The 20,054-nt window shown below is 43.1% G+C and overlaps 1 protein-coding gene across 8 annotated transcripts in view; it reads right to left on the bottom strand.

Moving 5' to 3' along the window:
• Window positions 1-335: 335 nt before the first annotated feature.
• The window catches only part of LOC116690736 (protein SOGA3), a 23,175-nt gene continuing 3,456 nt past the window's right edge, over window positions 336-20,054 (bottom strand). For 2 of the 8 annotated variants that reach the window (XM_032517897.1, XM_032517895.1), the window contains exons 5-13: window positions 19,670-19,741; window positions 19,017-19,336; window positions 18,616-18,775; window positions 18,090-18,159; window positions 17,327-17,873; window positions 17,079-17,208; window positions 16,621-16,732; window positions 13,298-13,465; window positions 7,586-7,838 (exon numbers count right to left, since the gene is read on the bottom strand). In XM_032517897.1, the coding sequence (XP_032373788.1) occupies window positions 7,828-7,838; window positions 13,298-13,465; window positions 16,621-16,732; window positions 17,079-17,208; window positions 17,327-17,873; window positions 18,090-18,159; window positions 18,616-18,775; window positions 19,017-19,336; window positions 19,670-19,741 (1,590 nt within the window). In that variant the 3' untranslated portion in view covers window positions 7,586-7,827. Of the gene's footprint in view, window positions 1,667-1,748; window positions 1,785-2,668; window positions 4,524-4,629; window positions 4,710-4,983; window positions 5,545-7,535; window positions 7,839-13,297; window positions 13,466-13,857; window positions 15,102-15,537; window positions 15,782-16,620; window positions 16,938-17,078; window positions 17,209-17,326; window positions 17,874-18,089; window positions 18,160-18,615; window positions 18,776-19,016; window positions 19,337-19,669; window positions 19,742-20,054 lie in introns of those variants that run through there. The other 6 variants (XM_032517893.1, XR_004332355.1, XR_004332354.1 and 3 more) reach the window with 6 other exon arrangements.

Genomic DNA, 20,054 nt, shown 5'->3' on the forward strand with positions numbered 1-20,054 from the left:
AAGAGGGCTGCAGAGCGGCACGGTCTGCTTAGCTTGTAGTTTGTTAACCCAATTATGAAAGATTATTGTGTAAATTGATACATACTTTAACATTCAACTTTTGAAATACTACTGTATAATAATTTTCTATTTATAATGTATAATGTGTTATGCTGTACTGGTCCTTCACAGTCACGCTTCACAAATGGGTTTAAAATGCCAATAAATCCTTTTTAGAAGCGGTATTAGTCAATCAGTCAAAGCTGCACAGCATGACAACATCACATACTGTCCAGTATAATGCAAGTTTATTTCAAATGCAAATACTTTAGTATGTAATGTGAAAAGAGAGAGGAAAGCAATAAGTCCTTATGTTTATTACACAAAAAGAACAGCAAAGACCTCACCTTTATCATATGATTCACCACTTTGACCAAAAAACTGTACTACTCAGCGGGGTATTGTCCTGATATATGACCAATCAGAATTAGTAAAAGTAGAAAAATGGTCACAAGCATAATTATTTGTTATGCACAAAAGCAGTCTCTCGTGAGTGATGTTTTACATTTTGATTGGAAAACATTAGTAATGAGTTGACAGCAAGAAACGAATGCCATTTCAAACAATGCATTTCACTTTCAAATTAGGAAAATGCATATAACGAAACCAGCCTTTGGTACTGTAAAAAAAAAAAAAAAGTAAAAGGTTTAAGTCACTGACAAGGTACAGTCCAGGCATGTACTGTAGGTGATATTCAAGAAGGCAGAAAGCAACACTGCTTTATTCAGCACACAAAGTGATGCTAGCGCTAGGGGGAATGTCTCCTTCACTGCCACTTTATCTCCGACCCAGCATGATGCTGCATATTGTGTTTGTAACATCCAATTTTGTGCAAAAAGCACACAAAAAAAGTTGCACACAAAATACAAAATACAGTACATATTACATACATCACTCTGGATTTCATTTGGCTGGAAGTTTTTGGATCATCTGAATATGAGCAAGCATCGCTTTTAAGGTGTAAAAACAGTTTATAGAACAGGAGGAGGATGTGTTGTTGGTAGATCTGCAAGGCTACACTAGTCAAGGCTAGAATCCAGACCTGAGCATTGGACATCCATTCAGATGGGTGGCATGAATGCAGGATCAGTAGGATATTTTCACTGTCCTCTGATTATGCATGGGAGCAAACTGCTGAATGAATAAGTATAGCTGCTTCAGATCATTTTCTTGCCTTCCTTGGTCAGTTAGGCTCCATTGGATGCCACATACATTCTAAAAAGGTGAGTGGATGAACTCACAACTAAAGCACTTCTGAGTCTGTAGGAGTAGAGAAGCAGTCTTGGTTTGGTATGTACAACAGCAATGAAAAGGAACGTTCAGTGTTCAGGGGTTATCACTGAAGACTTCTTGTTGGTTCAGTCATACGGGGAGGAGGATGTCAAATGATGACAGTCTCTATGTGAAAGGCATGTGAGTAGGCAAAAGAGGAGCTGTGTTTCTGTTTCTGGAGGGGGAAGGATGGAGGCACAACAGGGGTGGTAGAGGGAGAGGGGGAGGGGGAGGCGGAGGAGGAGGAAGTGGGGGAGCGGCTGGCCCATCGGGAGGGGAGTCGTCGGTTGGCTGGACGGGCAGGTCTCGAGAAGTTCCTCTGTACGGAGGAGGAGACAGAGGTCTCTTCCTTCTCCTGTGGAGAAACAAATGAATTACCATTTAGGATTATCACACCGTTCTATCAACAATTAAATTCACACACTCAGATACTTTACATTTTGTCACGTGTTCCATTGGAAGTCTTCTTGACCCTGGAGGAAACAACAGGCATATTTCAAACAGGAACATGCTCATGTGGACAGGTCACACAAGTAGATCCCATTCTTTTTGGTTGAGAGAAAAGCATCTGAAGCGGAATACCTTACACATGCTGTGCTTCTGCTGCCAGAATCTTCAGCATTTTGTTTTGGTCTGTGCTCCTGGGTTGAGGTGAAACTAAAGTAGTGCCTTCTAATACATTTTTTTCTATGAAGTCAAATCAAATTGGTTGGATAATCGCTGAAACGATTTCGTTAACATTTGCATGACTTTAAAGCAGCGTAATCACTTCAGCTTTCTCATTTCTGTGCTCTGCCAAGAGCATTTAGTCAGCTGGCTTCTTGCAGATACTTCTGTAATTACCACACAAAAGGCCAGAAAAACACTTCCACTACGAGGCCCCATGGAAAGACTGGAAGATGAAAGACAAGTTGTTGAGGGTGATAGACCTCCTACCAAGTACTTTATATGCCACACTGCCAGTTGGTTTAGTTAGGAACCTTTCAGCAATGAAATGGCCCAGATGCCCAGATAATAATGGAGGCTCTGGCCTGCTTCTGTCTCTTAGCACATACCAGAAATAAACAACATTCCCACAGGAGCCTCAGTCAAGGGCAATCACTTAGTGTTTCAGAATGGAATGAAACAGAACAAAATGTGCAAGTTCACCCAAGTCCACTAGTGTAATTTGCCTTGAAAATATAGTTCGACTTAACTGTATTTTAGTCAAATAGTGTGCAGACTTCCATATTTTATTTCAAGAGAGTGCCTCTAAATCCTGACATCTGTAGAGTAATTAGCACACCTGCTGAGTGGCAAGGCGGTAGCTTACATATGAAAGTGTGAATACAGACTGTATTTTTCAGACTTTACCCACCTGCACTGTTAGATGTATCTCTTTCACACCCATGGCGCAGTGGCTGCTGAGCTCTGTATGTGCGGTGTGCGTCTGTGAGGTGTGTGAAGTCTGTGTGTGTCTCGGAGCGGGAGGTAAGGGCAGTGGGTCCATGTCCAGCATGTCCAGTTCTGTGACGTTCTCCTCCTGCCTGACACTGACCAAAGGACTTGAAGCCATCTCGTTCGGTTGGCTCTGGTTCTGTTGAGCCCGGGCTGCACTCTCATAATTCTTCAGAATCCTTTCCACTGCACCGTAGTTGGATCTGGATCCCTCGGGCCGTGGGTACGCAGCCAGAGTGAGGGCCTTCCAGGGATGGTCATTCATCATTCGAAGCCCAGGTCTGGAGGAGTCTGACTGGGAAGGAAGAACAGACGCATGCCTTAGCGTTGCCTGGTGCCCTGGCTGTGTCATCGGTCTTTGTTTGTTCTCAGCAGATGGCTGCTGGAGCGAAACCCCAGCTCTGGCCGACTGAGACCTTGCTCCATGGGGATTCTCATTCTTGGAGCTGTAACTGTCCACATTCGGACCTGGCTGGGTGTTTGCAGGCAAGACAGACTCAGAAAAGAGATCCTCTGTGGCCCCTCTGCGCTGTGTTTTCCTGGAAGGACTGCTTGCTGTTGGAACTTTGTGCTTGACCTCAGGATGGTGAGCTGGACTCTGAAAGTTGATAATCTGTGGCTGTGGTTCAGATGAATGGTCAGAAAGGATTTCTTGCTTCATTTTAACCTCTTGACCTCCAGCACCACATCTCATTCGCCTTGGTTGGAGCTTGGTGTTCTGAAATGTAGACAATGTGACTTCAGGATGCACACCCATGACACTAGTGGTGACATCAGTGCAATTTGGCTGAAATGTTGTCTCCCTGGGAGGTAAAATCTCATCTGATGCACAACTTGGGGGAAAGACTGGTTGGCAACCCACTGAGCCGGCATCTGTAAGTATAAAACTGCCTGGTTCCTCTACGCCATGGCCCATCTCAGCCTGAAACAAAGTTCTGTTGAACTCAGCTGTTTTTTGCTCCAGCATTATGTTTCTTTTGGAGCCCTGGAGGTTGGGGCTGGCAGGTGGTGTTTCGAGAGAGGACAAGAGCAAATCTAAAGGCAACTCTTTGACAGTCTGCAGCATTTGTAGCTCAGAGCTTTTCAAGTTCCCGACACCAGGGCGGTAATCCGAGCGCGGGTCTTTTCCAGCAGTCAATATGTTGACTTCAGAGAAGCTTTTCTGGACAGTCCCGTATGTCGACAACTTACTGCTAGTGAACTTGCTTGCATCACAGGACCAGCGGTTGTGGCAGCAGCCTATATTACATCCAGACTTAGCAGGTACAGAGCACGACGCTACAACACCGTCGATTAAAAGTTTTCCTTCATTTTCTTGTAGCATGGCCTCGAACTTCCTGACAATAGACGGGCTGCTACCTTTTTTGTCCAGTAGAACACAGGGGCTGTGGCACTTCCTCGCTGTCATTACGGGGGATTCCAGGATGTTGAGTTCTGTGTCTGTATGGGTGGGGGAGCTCAGATTCCAGGAGGAGGTGCGGGGAGGGATGGGTGGACCTGCTGTATCCATCTCAGAGAGTACTCCAGGGCTTGTCTGTGTTTCTCCATAGCTGTCTGGATCAACAGTGTTTGCTTTCCAGGATTTGCTTGGCCCTCTGTCGGCCTGCCAGGTGTGATCTGGTGATAGGGTGATCCAGTTTTCCCTCTCCAAGGCCCGGAGGTCTTCGTAAATCTGGCTGAGGTCGTAGGGAGCTTCCTCCACCTCCAGTGGGGTTTCATCATGGCTACACAACATCTCAATCTCCTCAGGTAGGCACAGGGATTCAAACCGATTCCTGAAGGGAATGGAACGGTGAAATTAATTCACTTTTATAGTAGGAGCATCAAGACATAACAGGTACAGTGATTATCATAGTTCCATAGCAAAGGGGATTTATTTACCTCTTATTCCCACTCTTCTTTCTGATCTCATCCTGGTAGCTGCAAAGCTCCTCGCTTACGAGGGCTATCTCCTTCAGAGCCTGAGACACAGATAAGGGAGAGACAGAGATACAATCAGACATGCTGGATACTGTGTATTGTTGAAGTACCGTGAAATAAAACTTAAAATTGATAATGACGTAGTTTAAGAGGATTATATAGACTATAGAAACCAAGGAGTGACTGTACAGTGACACTGATGAATACACAAGTTTGTGTCAGCAGAGCAAAAAAAAAAGACAAGGCAAGGAATAACGACCACACCAATGTGTCTATAATATATAGAAATATAGAACCATGGTTTGAAACACTCACAGCATTAAGAGCAGTGGTGTTCTTCTTCTTGTCGCTGCCATAAGTTGGCTGAAGAGGACTTTCTTCAGGACGAACATGGAAATTGTGTTCATTCCCGTATGAGACATTATTCTGTGGCACTCCACATCCAGGAGCTCCAGGAAGCATAGCATCCAGCTCCATTGTATCCACAGCTTCCTTTCTAGCTGTGGCTGAGTCTTGCTGCCAAGTGCCTCTTGATCTTAACTCATCTACCTGCTCAGGTTGTGAATGCTCACTCTGAGGGAACTGACCACCGACACCAGATTCAAAGAGGCTGTGGGCTTGGAAGCAGGTGGAGTGGTGACCATCTCTGCCAACGCAATCACTGCCACTGATGTTTCTGTTGCGACCAAAACCAGGTAATGGTGGATGTCTGATTGGCTCGGACAGACTGCTGCTGCTCAGCGGCTCGTTGTCACTGAGCAGGCTGGATCCGGTGCTGGTTGAGCGTACGCTGAGTCTGTGCACCACATTATTGTCGGCCTGCCTCCCGCTGTCTAGTCCGGTCCGTTCTCGCTTGGTCCTCACATCACAGTACAGCTAGAAACAGGAAGGGGAAATAGAGGTCATCTTTTTTTAGCCTTACTTCATTACTCTTATGTTGAATGAAACAAACAATGCCTCTTCGTCATTTTAAAACATTAGATTTTGCAAAGATTGAGCAAACGCAATATTACATTAAACAAATCAAACCTCAGTCAAATTCATCAAATATAAGAAAACGTGTTAAAATATTGACACTTATTAATTTATTTTTCAAAAGTATCTAATGATATTATTATGTTGTCTATTAGATCAAAAATGTCCACCTAAGAATATATGACTATTGTAAAAGGGGCATACATTATAAATCTACTCTCACTGGATGCTTAGAATGACAATATAAAGAATGACAATGGCATAATATCATTATAAAGTACTACAGTTTTTAACAGTACAATACTTCATCATCACACACACGTTCACAAACTAATATGGGATGATAAGAAGACAGCATAGCATTGACTCTTTTGAACATATTTAGATCAGAGGATTGAAAAAAAAAACATTCAAAGAATTATTCCAAATAAAATTGGATAACCTCTGGCCTTCTACAAAGGGATCCCAAAATTCAATCCATTTCATGTTGACCGGGCTCCCTTCCCATCACGCAACGTCTAGATGGGACTGGTGCCTTTTCGCCTGCTTTATTCCTCTGTTGTTTTCCTCTCTCATTTTCTGCTCTCGGAGGGGCAAATGAGAGCCACATGTTCTTTTCTTAGAAAATTGTTCCAGTGCCTTCGCACTCTGTCCAACTACTTTTGAATGGCTTCCCTCATTAGAAACACTAATCTGCTCCTCTGGGCATGTCAGATTCTGACTCGGGCTTTGTCACTTCCCATGTTTTGTCCCTCTGTCTTAAAAGCCATTCATTTGCTCTGAATTACATCCCTTTGTGACAGGCCTTATCCTGTTATACTTTCTTATCTACTAATTCTCATCTTTGTCGAATGATTCAACCAAACAAGCTGAAAAAGTTCAACTTTGTCATTAGGGGCTGCAGCTAACATTTAATTATATTATAAATAAAAAAAATCTGCTGAATACTGGGTGGATGAATTGATTGATCATTTGGTTTGTCAAACAATCGAATAGGATTATAAAAAGTTCCTAGAGCCCACAATTAATTTATTATTAAAGTAGTAAAATATTACTTTTTGGACACTCTACTAATTGTTTAATTGACTAGTTGTTTTAGCTCTATTTCCCATATTCCCCTAGCACAATTCTGCTTAAGTATACAAATAAAAACTAAACGTTAGACCAATCTAATATTTATTTTGCTCTGACTGACATGGCCGGGCATATTTCCAAACACAAACAATGAAGAACCACATTAACGTTTTTGTTCATTCATTCAATTATTTTTCATTATATAATGCAAATGCACATTGTGAATGCATGCAAAAAATAACAAAAAGATTTAACAAAATGAAAAGATGTGACTGTCAATAAATAAGCTTTTCTGTTCTGGTCTTTTGACTACCACTTAAGATCAAAGCCACCTATGGATGAGCGTATTACAGTAATCTCTCTCTTAAATGTTCTTTTTGTTACATGCCAGCTTCTGTCTACATCAGTCCAGGTCATAGCCTGTTTCAATCACTGCTTCTGTCTCACTACACAGAGATCAGAGAAATAGCAGAATAGCTCTCGCCCCTCCTGCTTCCACTCCTTCCTTTCCTCATCCTCTGCAGCTGCACTGATCAAGGATATGGTTTTGACAGTGTTGATGAACAGGGTGTGTAGGAGGGAAGTGTTACACACTGTAGGCTGCTCAGTGCATAGGAAGCTATATATCATACACCAAAAATGGAGCAAAGTTTCATGTGTTTGAAAATGGCATTACATACTTTTGAGGGTTTTCCGTTATCTAGTCATTAACTTGCCTAGCTTTTACCTAAATCCAACCTTAACCCCAAAGCAAATAATTAAACAACAAAGACAAAATGCAGATATACTCCCATTCGGACACATTTGGAGCGTCTTACCTCTTCAATTTTCTTCTGCATATCCTTCAGCTGGCACTCCCATTCCCTCCTCTCCACGTCGAACCTCTCCAGCAGCTCGGCTTTCTCCCTTAGCCAGTCCCTCTCATTGTGCTCCAGGCGACAGCGCAGGTCCATGGCAGTTGAGTGTGTGTCCGCCAGGAGCCTCCGCTGCTCTTCCCTCTCCCGGCGGAGTATTGATGTCTCGCCGTTCTGTTCTCGAGCGCTCCGTGACGCCACAGAGCCAGGACCTGCTGCTGACCGGACCCCTCCACTGATCAAGCCAGCACCCTCTCTAGCCTCCAACTGAAGAGAAGGAAACAGACAGGGGGCGCAGAGGGCACAGAGGAGGAGAGAGAAGGGAGCAGGAAGATGGAAAGAGAAAGAGTGGGAGAAAACAATCAGTGGTGATAAAGGATAGATTATAGTTTGTAGAAAAAGAGGATGAGAGCCAGATGATAAGACAAGCAATGAAGGAGTGTAGAGAAATTGTTAAAAGTGGAATTAAGAGAATGAAGGAGTGGCAGGAAGAGAAGGTGGAGGAAGTGGGGGAATAATGCACCGTGGGGACGAGTGTGAGTGGGTTCAGAGGAGAGAAGAGGGAGAAAAGAGAGAAGAAAGATGAAACTATCTTGTGTGAACTCACACGCAGGGTTTATGGGTTCACATCTCTTCTCTATGGTACTTCACTAACACAGGATGCAGTGCAGGATATGGCAGATTCAGGCACAGAAAAATGTGTCTGCAGAGGATGCATGTGGCCTCCGTCAACTGTTACTCAGTTTTAAGAGAAACTCAGACAAAGAGGATCTTTCAACACAAATACGACAGGATTTCCGATTCCTTTCAACACATTATAAAAATGCCAATTTTATTAGTTCAATTGGATGTTTATGTTTTAATGAGAATATTACTGAGTGCCCCTGCACAATGCCCTTTTCAAGTGAAATACCCTGGGCATTTCCCCTGGAAATTTCACTGTGCTTGGGCCAAAAACTTAAGCCACAAAAATGTTGTCACGTTACTGAGAATGAATAAGAAATATTCAAAAAAATGCTAGAAAAAAGGACTTAAAAACGGACTGGAATTGATAACATCAAGGGTTTGTCATGGTGGTCTGACTTGTACATCTGGATAAGATAATGGTGTTAGGAAAACTAATCTGAAATGTCCTCTACCAGCGAGATAATGCAAAGGAATTATCTGATACAGCCGCTTTCCCTTTTTGGCAGTATTTAAGGATAAGGGTGTGTATAGATGTGTGCATTCTGTGGTAAATATGTGCATTTTTGTTGCGCGTCAAAAAAAGGGAAAGAAATGTTGGCTTTGGGGCTGGAAAGAGCTCAGGACAACGCCTGAGCATATGCACATATGTATGTATGTGAGTGTGTGTGTGTGTGTGTGTGTTTGTGTTAGAAAGAGGGAGAGAATGCATATGAGCATGCCTGAGTGTGTTATTTCAGTGTTCAGACACAGACAGCGACCAAAGCCTTCTTACAAGCCTCAGTCACGGTGCTATTTCTGCCTGTGGCCTGGGGTCATGAAATTATGGTGTAGAAAAACAAGTCAACAGTCCTTTCTGTCTGCCTGTGGCTCTTCTCAAAGTTCTCCACAATTACAGATGGATGCTGATGGGTGCTGTCCATAGTCTATTTAAACATCCAAATGTAAACAAATAGTGAAAGTGCAAAAATAAGAGGTTTGGAGTTAAACTTAAAGAGCTGAAGACCATTTTTTAATTAATCGAGAAAGCAAAGAAAAGGAGTCTTCTTAAAAATAAATCTCTAAAGGAATTTTACATGCAAACAGGGACACGGGTCAACATCCCATGCATGCGCCCACACAACTCTAACAGAGCCATCTCCTGCTAGCCTTGGACACCCAGTCTGTCACTGTATGGCACAGGGTATATAAAGGTAACTGTGTCACCACGGTGACCCACTATAAATAGCGGAAACACAGCCTTGTACAATGTCACATTCCGAGAGGAGGTGGGGAGTCGAGGTAAAAGGAGGAGGGGAGTTGGCTGCTAAGGCAGAGTGACATGTCCACTAGCTGCCCGCGGCTTTCATAAATCAGTGGCATGCGAAGAAATATGCCAGGAAATATCCAGCCTAGGACCTCTGCCTGGGACCTTTGAGGCTCCCTTGGTATTTGGTGGTAGAAGTGCCTAAAAGGGATGTGGAACCAACATACAGTAGCTACATTCACAGCCATTTCCTTCTGTGAGGAAAGGTGTGTAATTAAAATTGCAAGAATAGAACAAGCATGTAACTGTTTGTAGCTACTGATCTTTAGTCTCTCGAACTATCAATTGACAAACAAAAGGGATGTAACCTAGCTGATAACCACAGCTCAGAAATATGTAAAAATATCTAAGATGTGGAAATTTTATGAATGAAACTTGATTTAAATGAAACTAGAAGGGCACTGGGAGAGCAAAGACCTCCACCAAGGCATGCCCTATCTCACAACGTTAATGCAGTGTGAATTCTCCCAGTTGGGAAGTCATTTTTACTGATTATTCCAACACCACATGAATGCAGCACTATTGTCCTATCTTACAAAAGGTGAGAAAGTGATTAACAGTTTGTGTTCCACCGTGATTTGCCTACACTCCAAAATGTAATGTTCTATCTTGGCCAATGCTACACCCTTCCACAGTTTCAAGAAAATCGGGCCAGTAGTTTTTCCATAATCCTGCTGATAGACAAACAAACAGACAAATCAAACAGAAAACATAACCTTCTTGGGGAAGGTAATTATGCAGCACTTTAGTCTGTGGGTTCAACCACACTGCTGGTTAAGTACAGATAAGGACATCATCACTATGACACATGATTTGCAAATGCCATTTCATTTAAAGTGACCTGAAAATTCCAACTACCTAGACCCAGGTCCTTAAGTACCCACCGCTTGATCCATTCATTACTTTAGGTTTGTATAATACACTTGGCTGCTTGGATAATCCTCTCCAGTATTCTGGCCGCCTCCTTGTGATTTTGTGCTACTTCTTTTAAAGTCAAAGTTTAATAACAAACAAAAGCTAGCTATCCAGCTAACAGTGCAACACCAACAAGCTTATCATAGCAAAGTGCAAGAAAGAGTTCAGCTGAGCCCTCTTTCCTGTATGACTGAATCATTCAAGTACCTTAAAAGATTTCATTTAAAAGTGAAATGAAGTTACACCCATTTGCTCTACTGACCTCCTTGCATTGGTTTGCATGCATTCTTGTCCAGTTCTTTGAATCGCCCACATTGTTCAGCATTTTATATATATTATATATATATATATATATATATGAATGAAAGTGAAACAAAAGGGCAATTCAGTCTGATTATCAGGCCATTCATTTTTCTGTCCCGTCTAATGTAGCATAAAAGTGTGAAATACATTGATTATAGAAAAGGGGGTTTCAACAACCTTGTCTAAGATCAACAACCATATTCAGTTTAATTCTACTTTCTTGAACTAAAAGCTGACTAAATTTTGTTTAAAGACTCATTACAAATTTACTCTAAACTGCCCAATGAGGGATACAAGGTAGTTAGAAATTACAAGGTAATTAGAAAGTCTGTAAATTAGGCATTTGATTACTGAGCTGCTAATGATTTCAGAAAACTTGACTTGATGTGTTTTGAACCTTATGAGCAACCCCAGATTAGCACTTGGTAAACACATACTCAAAACTATAAATTGTGGCAGGATGTGGCATCAAGACAAAACAACTTTTACAATGGAGCATTCCCCGCCCAGCATGGCTTAACTCCAAGTCACATTTCCCTTGGTCTGTTTGTGCAACAAATATAGGCATTTCTGCATAGTGTGTGTGCATGTTTCATTCCAAATTATTGTGTACCCATGTTCACACACACAAGTAAAAACACAAAGACGTCCATAAGCACTTTGCAAATATGTAAAGAAACAAATCATTCAGACATCTCTCCTGTCCCGAACAAATCAGCCTGACCTACTGAATACGGGCAGTTTAGCCTGTAAAACTCCATCCAGGCCCCCACTCTGCTGTTGTTGAAGCTGCCTGTGAAAATCCTACTTTTATTTTAAATCCCAGCGTAAAAGCACAGTGAGACAAAATGTATGCTGTTGTTTTTTGTGCAGGGGACCTGTGACGACCTAATTTGCCCTGCTGTTAGCGGCCCAGGTCATGCGCAATTCACGTTGAAATCAACCCTAGTCTACCATGATCAATCCCACCTGGCGCCCTGGGTCGGGAAGCCGAGTAGATCGAGAAGGGTTACCCCATTCAAACACACAGTAAACCTGGGCATAACCCTGATTGAGCCATCAGTGTGAAAGGGGTATTAGATTTAACTGTTAAAAACCAAGTTGAGTATCTCTCTGGCTGAGCAGGGATAACATTGTTTGTGTGATTATGGTATAACATCCTGCAGTAGATTAAGCCTCTTTTTCCCACTGCCACAATGGGCTTTACAAACAAAAAACAGAGCAGTAAAAGTCTCTGTTTTTATAAGGCTCTCTGTCAACCACAATGTGAGAAGGCACAGAGCCAGCAGGACAAAGAGAAGAGCTGAACAGTAACGCTGTGCCATCGACTCACACAGAGGGAATGACATTATGGCAGTTAAACCATCTGTGTCTGGGAAAGCCATGTTAACATGTTGCATTCCTGTGTCGTTGTGTCGGCAGCGGTCTCTGAGCTTCATCACTTCACTCAGAAAACCACTTAATTGATACGCAGGAAATAGCCGTGGCCTTAGGCATTATGTATGATGGTTGTCCGTCCATTCGTTTGTACGTACACCCTTCCCCTTCATGTAAACACAATTTCTCACGACCCCCTGGGTGGAATTTCTTCAGATTTTGCACAACGTCCACTTGGACTCAGGGATGAACTGATTCGATTTTGGTAGTCAAAGGTCAAAGTCACTGTGACCTCACAAAAACACTGTTTTAGCCATAACTTCCTATTCCTAAATGTCTAATAGGATAAAAATATAAAGTAATGACATGTTATATCCGAAAGGTCTAAGGTCAGTTTCACTAGACATTTCCTGTATTGGGGAATGTTCTGTGAGAGCCCTGTGGTGGCAATTCTAGCCAGGTGTATTTTAGTATTTTGAGTACAGCCCCTTTAGGGCAACCATACATATCCATCTTCTGATTTAACCAGAAAAAAAGATAAATCCCTAAAAGCATACTGCTTTGAAGAAAAGCCATGGTCCTTCAAGTGTTCCGTGCAATGCCTGACACAGCGTGGCACAGGCATGCAAACTTAACTCTGTTAGTATTTTCTGCCCATTTCAAGAAACACTTAACACTAGCTGTCCAAAGGAAACGATAGGTTAATAGTTTATCTTCTTAGAGTTAGCGGTTAAAAGCCAAGTTGGGTGTCTGTGTTTAGCTGAGCGGGGATAACATTTGTCTACTTGGTGCAAATCTTTTGTCTAAGCTGAAGCTTGAGTTGGCTGGATGCCAGGGTGACTTATCACCCTGCCATGTGGGTGGCAAATGTGGCGATGCAAAGACATGACAAAATACACAAACATAATACACACAAGAAACAATATAGAAATGAATAACAATAAAGCATTAGTTATGTGAATTTACTTAGAAATTGTTGTTAAAATTGCTGTCTTCAAGCTCACACCCCAGCCATTCACAGCTATGCTCTAACACACAAACACTAAAATTGCAACTGACTAATTATTTGTTTGGAGATGCTTTTCAATCCAGACTTAACCCTCAAAACCCACCAACACACACATCACTATTCCTGAGTTACCTGTGCAATCCTGCATTTGAGCTCGGCCCTTTCCAGCTCCCAGGCACATCTGTCTCTGGTGTACTGCAGCTGGAGCTCGCCCCTCTTCTCCTCCTCTTTCTTCACCTCTGCCTGCACTTCCTCCAAAACCGTCTTCAGGTCCAGCAGGATCCTTCTGTTCTCCCCCCCCTGCATGGAAACACATTGGCAGCAATCTTGTCAACCAAATATGCTAGATGAACATATTTTAAAAAGTTAGTCAGTCAGTACGCTATCACACAGTGCAATCAGAGAACCAAGGAACTCAGTACTTTATAATAAACTGATGCTTACAATGGTGTATAAATGGTGTATTGCGTTTTTTTTTTTAGTTGAACCCCTGAGGAATATTCTGGGAATATAAGAGGTGATGCCATAAAACACAACACATTCACCATGAACATACTGCATGTACCAGTGATAAATTAACTTCCCATTCAATAGACTGCTGGTAGAGAGAAAAATAATGCATGTTTAACCTAGACGCAATAAAGGCAAACACAGATATAGCTTTCACAGGGGTAGTAAATATGTTCAATCACTTGTATGTCAGCTACTTCTCTCAACAATGACTCCTTCTCGCGCATCCATCCTTCCTTATCCTGTACGTGTCGCTTTTTCAAATCCTCAAATTTCTTTTTAAGCCGCGCGTGTTGTGTTTGCTGCTGCTGGGCTTCGGGACCCGGCCACATTTGTCCCCTAAGGAGTTCAAGCTGTGCCCCTGCTCCACCTTCTCTTCCATCCGGTGAAGCGCCGAGCTGGGAATCGTAGATGTGACTGAAGACGGTGGGCGGAGAGGAGATCCTCCTTGACGGGCTGCGACTTTTGCCCCTGCCTCTATCTGCCCTCTCCATCCCGGAGCAGGGCACAAACTCCCATCCCTGAGAGGGGACGTAGCCCCCACGAGCACCGCCCCCGCTGTGCAGCCCCGAGCCGTTCATAAACGCACTCCACATTTCTCCAAGGCATTAAAATAAAACATTAAAAAAAAAACTTAATTAGATACATAATCAGAAGTTGTAACCAAGCTATTTTGTAAGTATCCATTTCTGCTCTGCAAGCGTACATCGAAATACTTTTTAGGCAACAGTTCACTCAGCCATCTCCTAATTGAAAGTGTTGTTCAGTTGGTGACCGGTCACATACTGAAAGCGCCAATTATCCAAACCCGGCCAAATCCCCCGTCGGCCGCACAGCAGCGCCCAGGACAGCAGCCCCGGCTGTACACATACAGGCGACGGGACGGGACGCTTTGGTCCCTTCCATATCCTCACAGGGACCAGGTCAAACCGCCATTCGTGTGCCAGAATCTCCACGGTGCTTTTTTATCTCAAATACGTCGTCACTGCTGCACCCTGCGCGGTTTTCCTTTTACATGTTTATGTCAAAATCTCAGGACTCGCGACGTTGCAGCTGGGCGACAATCCAGGGCTGGCAAAGACAGACACCCATAGGCTATAACACTCCGACGCAAATGGGAGAAGTTCCCAAAAATATCACGGAGCGCACTGATGTAAGAGCCCTGGAGTATTTTTACCCGCTGTAACCATGAGTGTTTTTCTAGAGCCAGATAGCTGGAAGAAGCAGCAGGAGCGACCGTTAATCTAATCAACACCGGATTGCTCTAATTACGTCGCAGGATAGCGCCGTCTGCGCTGTATCTATGGCAACAAATCAATTTACGCCGTGGTAAACTCGTTAATAGTAAAAACAGCAGTAGCTGTCACTCATTTCAAAGCCAATAACCCAGTTAGGTTACGACCTGAGGCAGTATTTGTTACACTAAATGAGAGGTTTCAGAATGCCCGTAAAAAGCTATTTTACCTAACGTTACCTCTCAACCCATAGCAGCCTAGCTTTACTCCCACTCTTCTGCCATTTCTCATCAGCTGTCTTAGCATGAAAAGGGGATGAGTATCACGAGGAAAGACAGAGGGTAGGGTGGGATTTTTCATCTTGATAGAGATAACAGTAGCTGGACCTGTCTGTGAAAAAAGTAATTCGTTGCTCTTGTTACTTGCGACATTTAGCTTGCTAGCTAAGTAACGTTAGTTAGTAGAAGCCTAAGTAGTAATAATAACGTGCGAGTTAGCTAGCTAGCTTTCTACACAAAACTTCTGATGTTGACTGTTTTTGTTCCGCTCGAGCGCCAAAGCAAACTTGAAACGACTCCCATCTCCCACCATATGAAGCACGTGCCATTCAAATGAAGCGACCCTTACCTTTTCCTCTAATATTGAAAGTTGCAATAAATATCCTTGAAAAACAGGTAAAAGAGCTTAAATGTCAGCCAACGAAGTACTTGAAATGAAGTCTGGGCTGGAATGCAGTGGCAAAAACAACTGGAGAGCAACAGCCTACAGCTGAAATGATGCTTTCATTAACGGGAATAAAATCCTCCTTTCTCTCTCTTTTTCTCTATGTCTCCCCCTCTCTCTCCCTCTCTCTCTCTCTCCACAGCTGGCCCTAATATGTGACGTGAAACCTCCCACCGGTGGGATGAAAGAGGTGGACCGGTTCCACCCCCATCCTGGTGGTCAGGTCCATTGGTTAAACAGATCAGCACATTTCTGCCTTGATTATTCAGAACCATCCAAGGGTATTTTAAGAGTCCCATAAAGTCAAATCACAATAGGCCTATGGGTGATATGCCAACACTCCTATCATATTCCCCATGGGCATTCGTATGATTTGTAACAGATTATGTTGACATTCCATCATGACTCAGACAGTTGCTGAAGAAGAACTTGAAAGACACCGGCCTATTGTTTGTTTCACTGTCAGACGGTGTGTGAGTGTATGAATGACAATGTTATTATTGTGACTGGTCATGTGCAGTGTCTGTGTATAGTCTGTGTGCATTGCCCTAACAGTCATAACACAGAATTTACAATGTACTGCCCTGATTATTGCTGCGGTCATGTGAAAATGTCATACTTTAGATACGCATTTGCAGCAGTAGCCTAATGATTCAAGTATCTGTGTGGGTAAAAACATTTTTTTTTTTACCTTTTGGCTTTACAGACTCATTAAAATCTCCACTATAAACATAACATTTTGAATATTATAAAAGACCCTGCACACAGGTGTTTTTAGTTATTGTGGCCGATTAGATGTCTGCTTAGGCTGAAATTGGACCGAGCTATGCTGGGAAGAATTACACGATGCCCCCAATCTCTAATAAGAGTGAAAAAAGTGTAAACTAACAGGAAAGTGAGACAGAACCTGAGAAGTGTTTAATTAGGCACAAGTGAAAACACCTGTGTGGCTAAGGAAATCAGATTGGCAAAAAGCTCATTACTCACCAACAACAGTCAAGTGTTGCTCCAAGGTCTCCAATAAATGTTGAAAGCATCTGAGTGGATGAGTGTCCGGGATCATACATGGAAAATGATAATGTCCTGTACCTTGAGTGACCTTATGTTACATGTTCAAAATAACAAAAATTAATGAATAAGTAAAAAAGAACCCATTAAAAAAAAAGTACATAATATGATATTGAGGGTGTGCTTTACAGAACAAAGAACAGGGTGAAAAGAAATACCAATTTAAAAATGGTAGCATAAGAGAGTGAGGAAAAAAGAACAAGAATGAGGATCAGCAAAATAATGGGCTGGAACATCTTGATGAGTGACAGGTACATGAAAAGGTTGGGGGGAGGGGCAGAGGGAATGAGGGGCAGATTCGTAAGAAAAGTGAATATTAGAGAACACAGAAATTACAGTCATTAATATTATTGGTTCATGTGTTTGCATCAGCTTACAGACAGTGGCTCCTCTTCCTGTTTGTCCTCCTGCTTGGGGACATCCAGCCGGTCTATGAAGCTCTGCAGCTCCTTCCTGAAGGCTTTCATCTGGGCGGTCATACGATACAGCAGCTCATGCTCTCGGATCCTGTTGAGCACAGGTAGAGTGTGTTTGGACTCGGAATAGCGCTTGACATGCTTCAGGGTCAGGGGGTGAGTTGAATGGGGAAATACTGTGACTCCTGACCACTTTCATATGTTTCTACCTGCCACCTTCCTCGTCCTCATCCAGCCTTGCAAACAGCTCCCCGTTGGTGACATATACTCGTGCCTCGGCGATGATAGTGCTGGTGTCAGTGATGAGCCTATCGATGGTCCGACCCAGCCTCTCCGCCTCGATGCGGATGTCTATCATGTGCTGCCGGTCCTTCAGGCTTCTGGATAAAAAACGGCTGTCTGCAGGTGAGTAAAGGGAACGTGTCGGGGTGAGGCAGCGGATGTTCCTCACCTCATCTGAGTCACTCTCCCCTCCAATGGGGCCCTCTCGCTTGCGGTGGGGAGGGAGGAGGCGGGGGGAGGATGCTGATGCTGATGGGGTGTCGTCATCCCGTCCTCCGTCGCTCTCCGCGTCGCTGTCCCGAGGGCTGCCGCGGATGCCCAGGTGGGACGCCAGGTCATAGCGCTGCATGTTGGAGAGCAGCACGCGGTTCTCGTACTGGAGCTGCATGACTTTGCCGCTCAGTTCATTGATCTGCAGACGTGCCGCTTTCAGCTCCTCCTGGAGGGCCTCCACTTTAGCGGGGTCAGCTCCTCCTGGGGTTGAAACAAGGCAACAATGAAAAGTGGAACACCTCTGACAATGGGACTTGAATGTGCAGCTCCTGGAGGCTTTATGAAACATATACAGTTGACATTAGATAGAGATGCATCAAGCTGGAAAAGAACAGATATCTCACGCTCTGCGGTGCAGTAGTTTTGTCTCCTGCAACAATGACTGACTGACACTAAAAAGATGAAAAACAAACAAACCTCCTCCATGTCTCGATCCAGCTTCATGGGACCCAGCTTTGTACTTCAGTTTATTGAGTTCATTAGTCACCTAACAATGGAAAAGAATGTTATTCCCATGTGTATGAGGCTTAGATAGACAGCACAGCTTTTATAAAAGGCATGTAAAGTTATGGATGATACCAATAATAGCTCAAGGGAGGAGGAGACACTTTATCATACATTATTTATCATTTACCATACATCTCTGAAATTAAAGCAACTTTATTGTTAATATGAGAAAACATACTTCTTACACTATTTACAGTCTGTTGCCATGTTGATTGAAACATTTAAAATGTCACAATACTCAACAAGGCTTTAAATTTAGGGTGAACTATATGGATAGCAGTCCCGAACAGAGAAACTAAGGGGGAGTATTTCCATTCGATGTATAAAGTTGTTAGGCCTTCTGTATTACAGTCACTCTGGGAGTAGTTTTGTCCCTGAATACAACAGACCTGCTTAGGACATTGGCTCTTTTTGGAGCACAGTCTAATCCATCTACCTTTTTGTTCTCTTCTTCCACATCTGCTAAATTCCTGCGGAGGAGTTCTGCCTCATCCTCCACCAGCTGAAGCTGCTGCCTCAGCTCCGACAGGGCCTCGCCCTGCTCTCTGCACTGTTGACCTCCGACCCCAGAGCTGTCCACTCCTGCTGCCACCAGACTAGGAGAGGAAATGAGCATTGATAACTGTGACTCAATGTTTTTACAGCCCCCTCGTTTCTACTCCAATTTTTTAAACTCTATTTTCACCATTCAGTCTGGATAAACTCAACAACAAAAATGATTTTCCTTGTCGCAAATTAAGGATTAAGTTCTCCCTTATATGGGAATATGATGCACTTCCTTTCCATTAAAACTATTACTAAATTTCAACAAGTCTTGTGAATCAGAGTGCAAAGTACCTGTCCTCCCTCATGTCATCCAGTTCAGCCTTCAGCCCCCTGTTCTCCACCTCCAGCTCCACAATCTTCCTCCCCAAGATGTTTGCCTCCTCCTCCACCAGGCGTAAGCGGAGTTTGAGCTCTGATTCGCGGGTGGTGGGAGGCCCTCCAGCCTCACCTTTAGGCAGAGGGCTGTCCACGTCCCCGTAGAGGGAGCGGTACTTATGCAGCTCCTGTTCTAGTCGGTCCTTCTCTTTGTCAATCTTCGCCATTTTTTTCCTCATCAAAATGGCTTCCTCCTTGATGAAGGCCAGCTGGCATTTTAAATCATCATTTTCTTCCTGTGGAGAGAGAGGACTGATTCTTCATTTGACCATTACTTTCAGTCCTCTGAATTGTAAATATATTTCCACAAAGTTCACATGGGAAAAGAAATACCCCTAGCAATGTCGTTTTTTCTCACGTAATGTACATTCCTGGGATCAGTTTCAGTGCCTCAGTGATATTCATTTTTCCTTATATTACTTGCGCTCACCACACATTATGACTCTCTAATGCCTAGTTCTGCATATAACATTTTGTTATTTGGAAATTGCCTTGCAACAACAACCTCATTATTAAACATCTTCACTGAAGTTTATAACTATGATCTACTGATGTAAATGCTGACTCACCTCGGTGGGGGTCTGTGGAGCCTTTCTCTCTGCTTTCTGCCCATCCTTGCTTCCTTTTCTTTTCAGCGAGAGCTGCAGGGAAACAGTGGTTACATCATTATCATCAGCTCACTGTTTTCTTACTGAAGGCAATGATATCATCCAGATTTATGGAGCACTGAAGACTTGGAAAAACAGGACTGTTTAAAGCCATCCTGGAGAACATTTAAAGTAAAAACACCCCCAAAAATAAATTGTATGTGTTTTTTACTTTTGCCATGTTTGTAAGTTCAATTCAATTTCAATTCAATTCAATTTTATCTATAAAAATGTTAATTCTTAACAAGCGTTATTTCAAGACACTTTACAGATAGAGTAGGTCTAGACCACACTCCAGAATTTACAA

This window comes from Etheostoma spectabile, chromosome 6 (genome assembly GCF_008692095.1).
Source record: "Etheostoma spectabile isolate EspeVRDwgs_2016 chromosome 6, UIUC_Espe_1.0, whole genome shotgun sequence".
Lineage (NCBI taxonomy): Eukaryota > Metazoa > Chordata > Actinopteri > Perciformes > Percidae > Etheostoma > Etheostoma spectabile.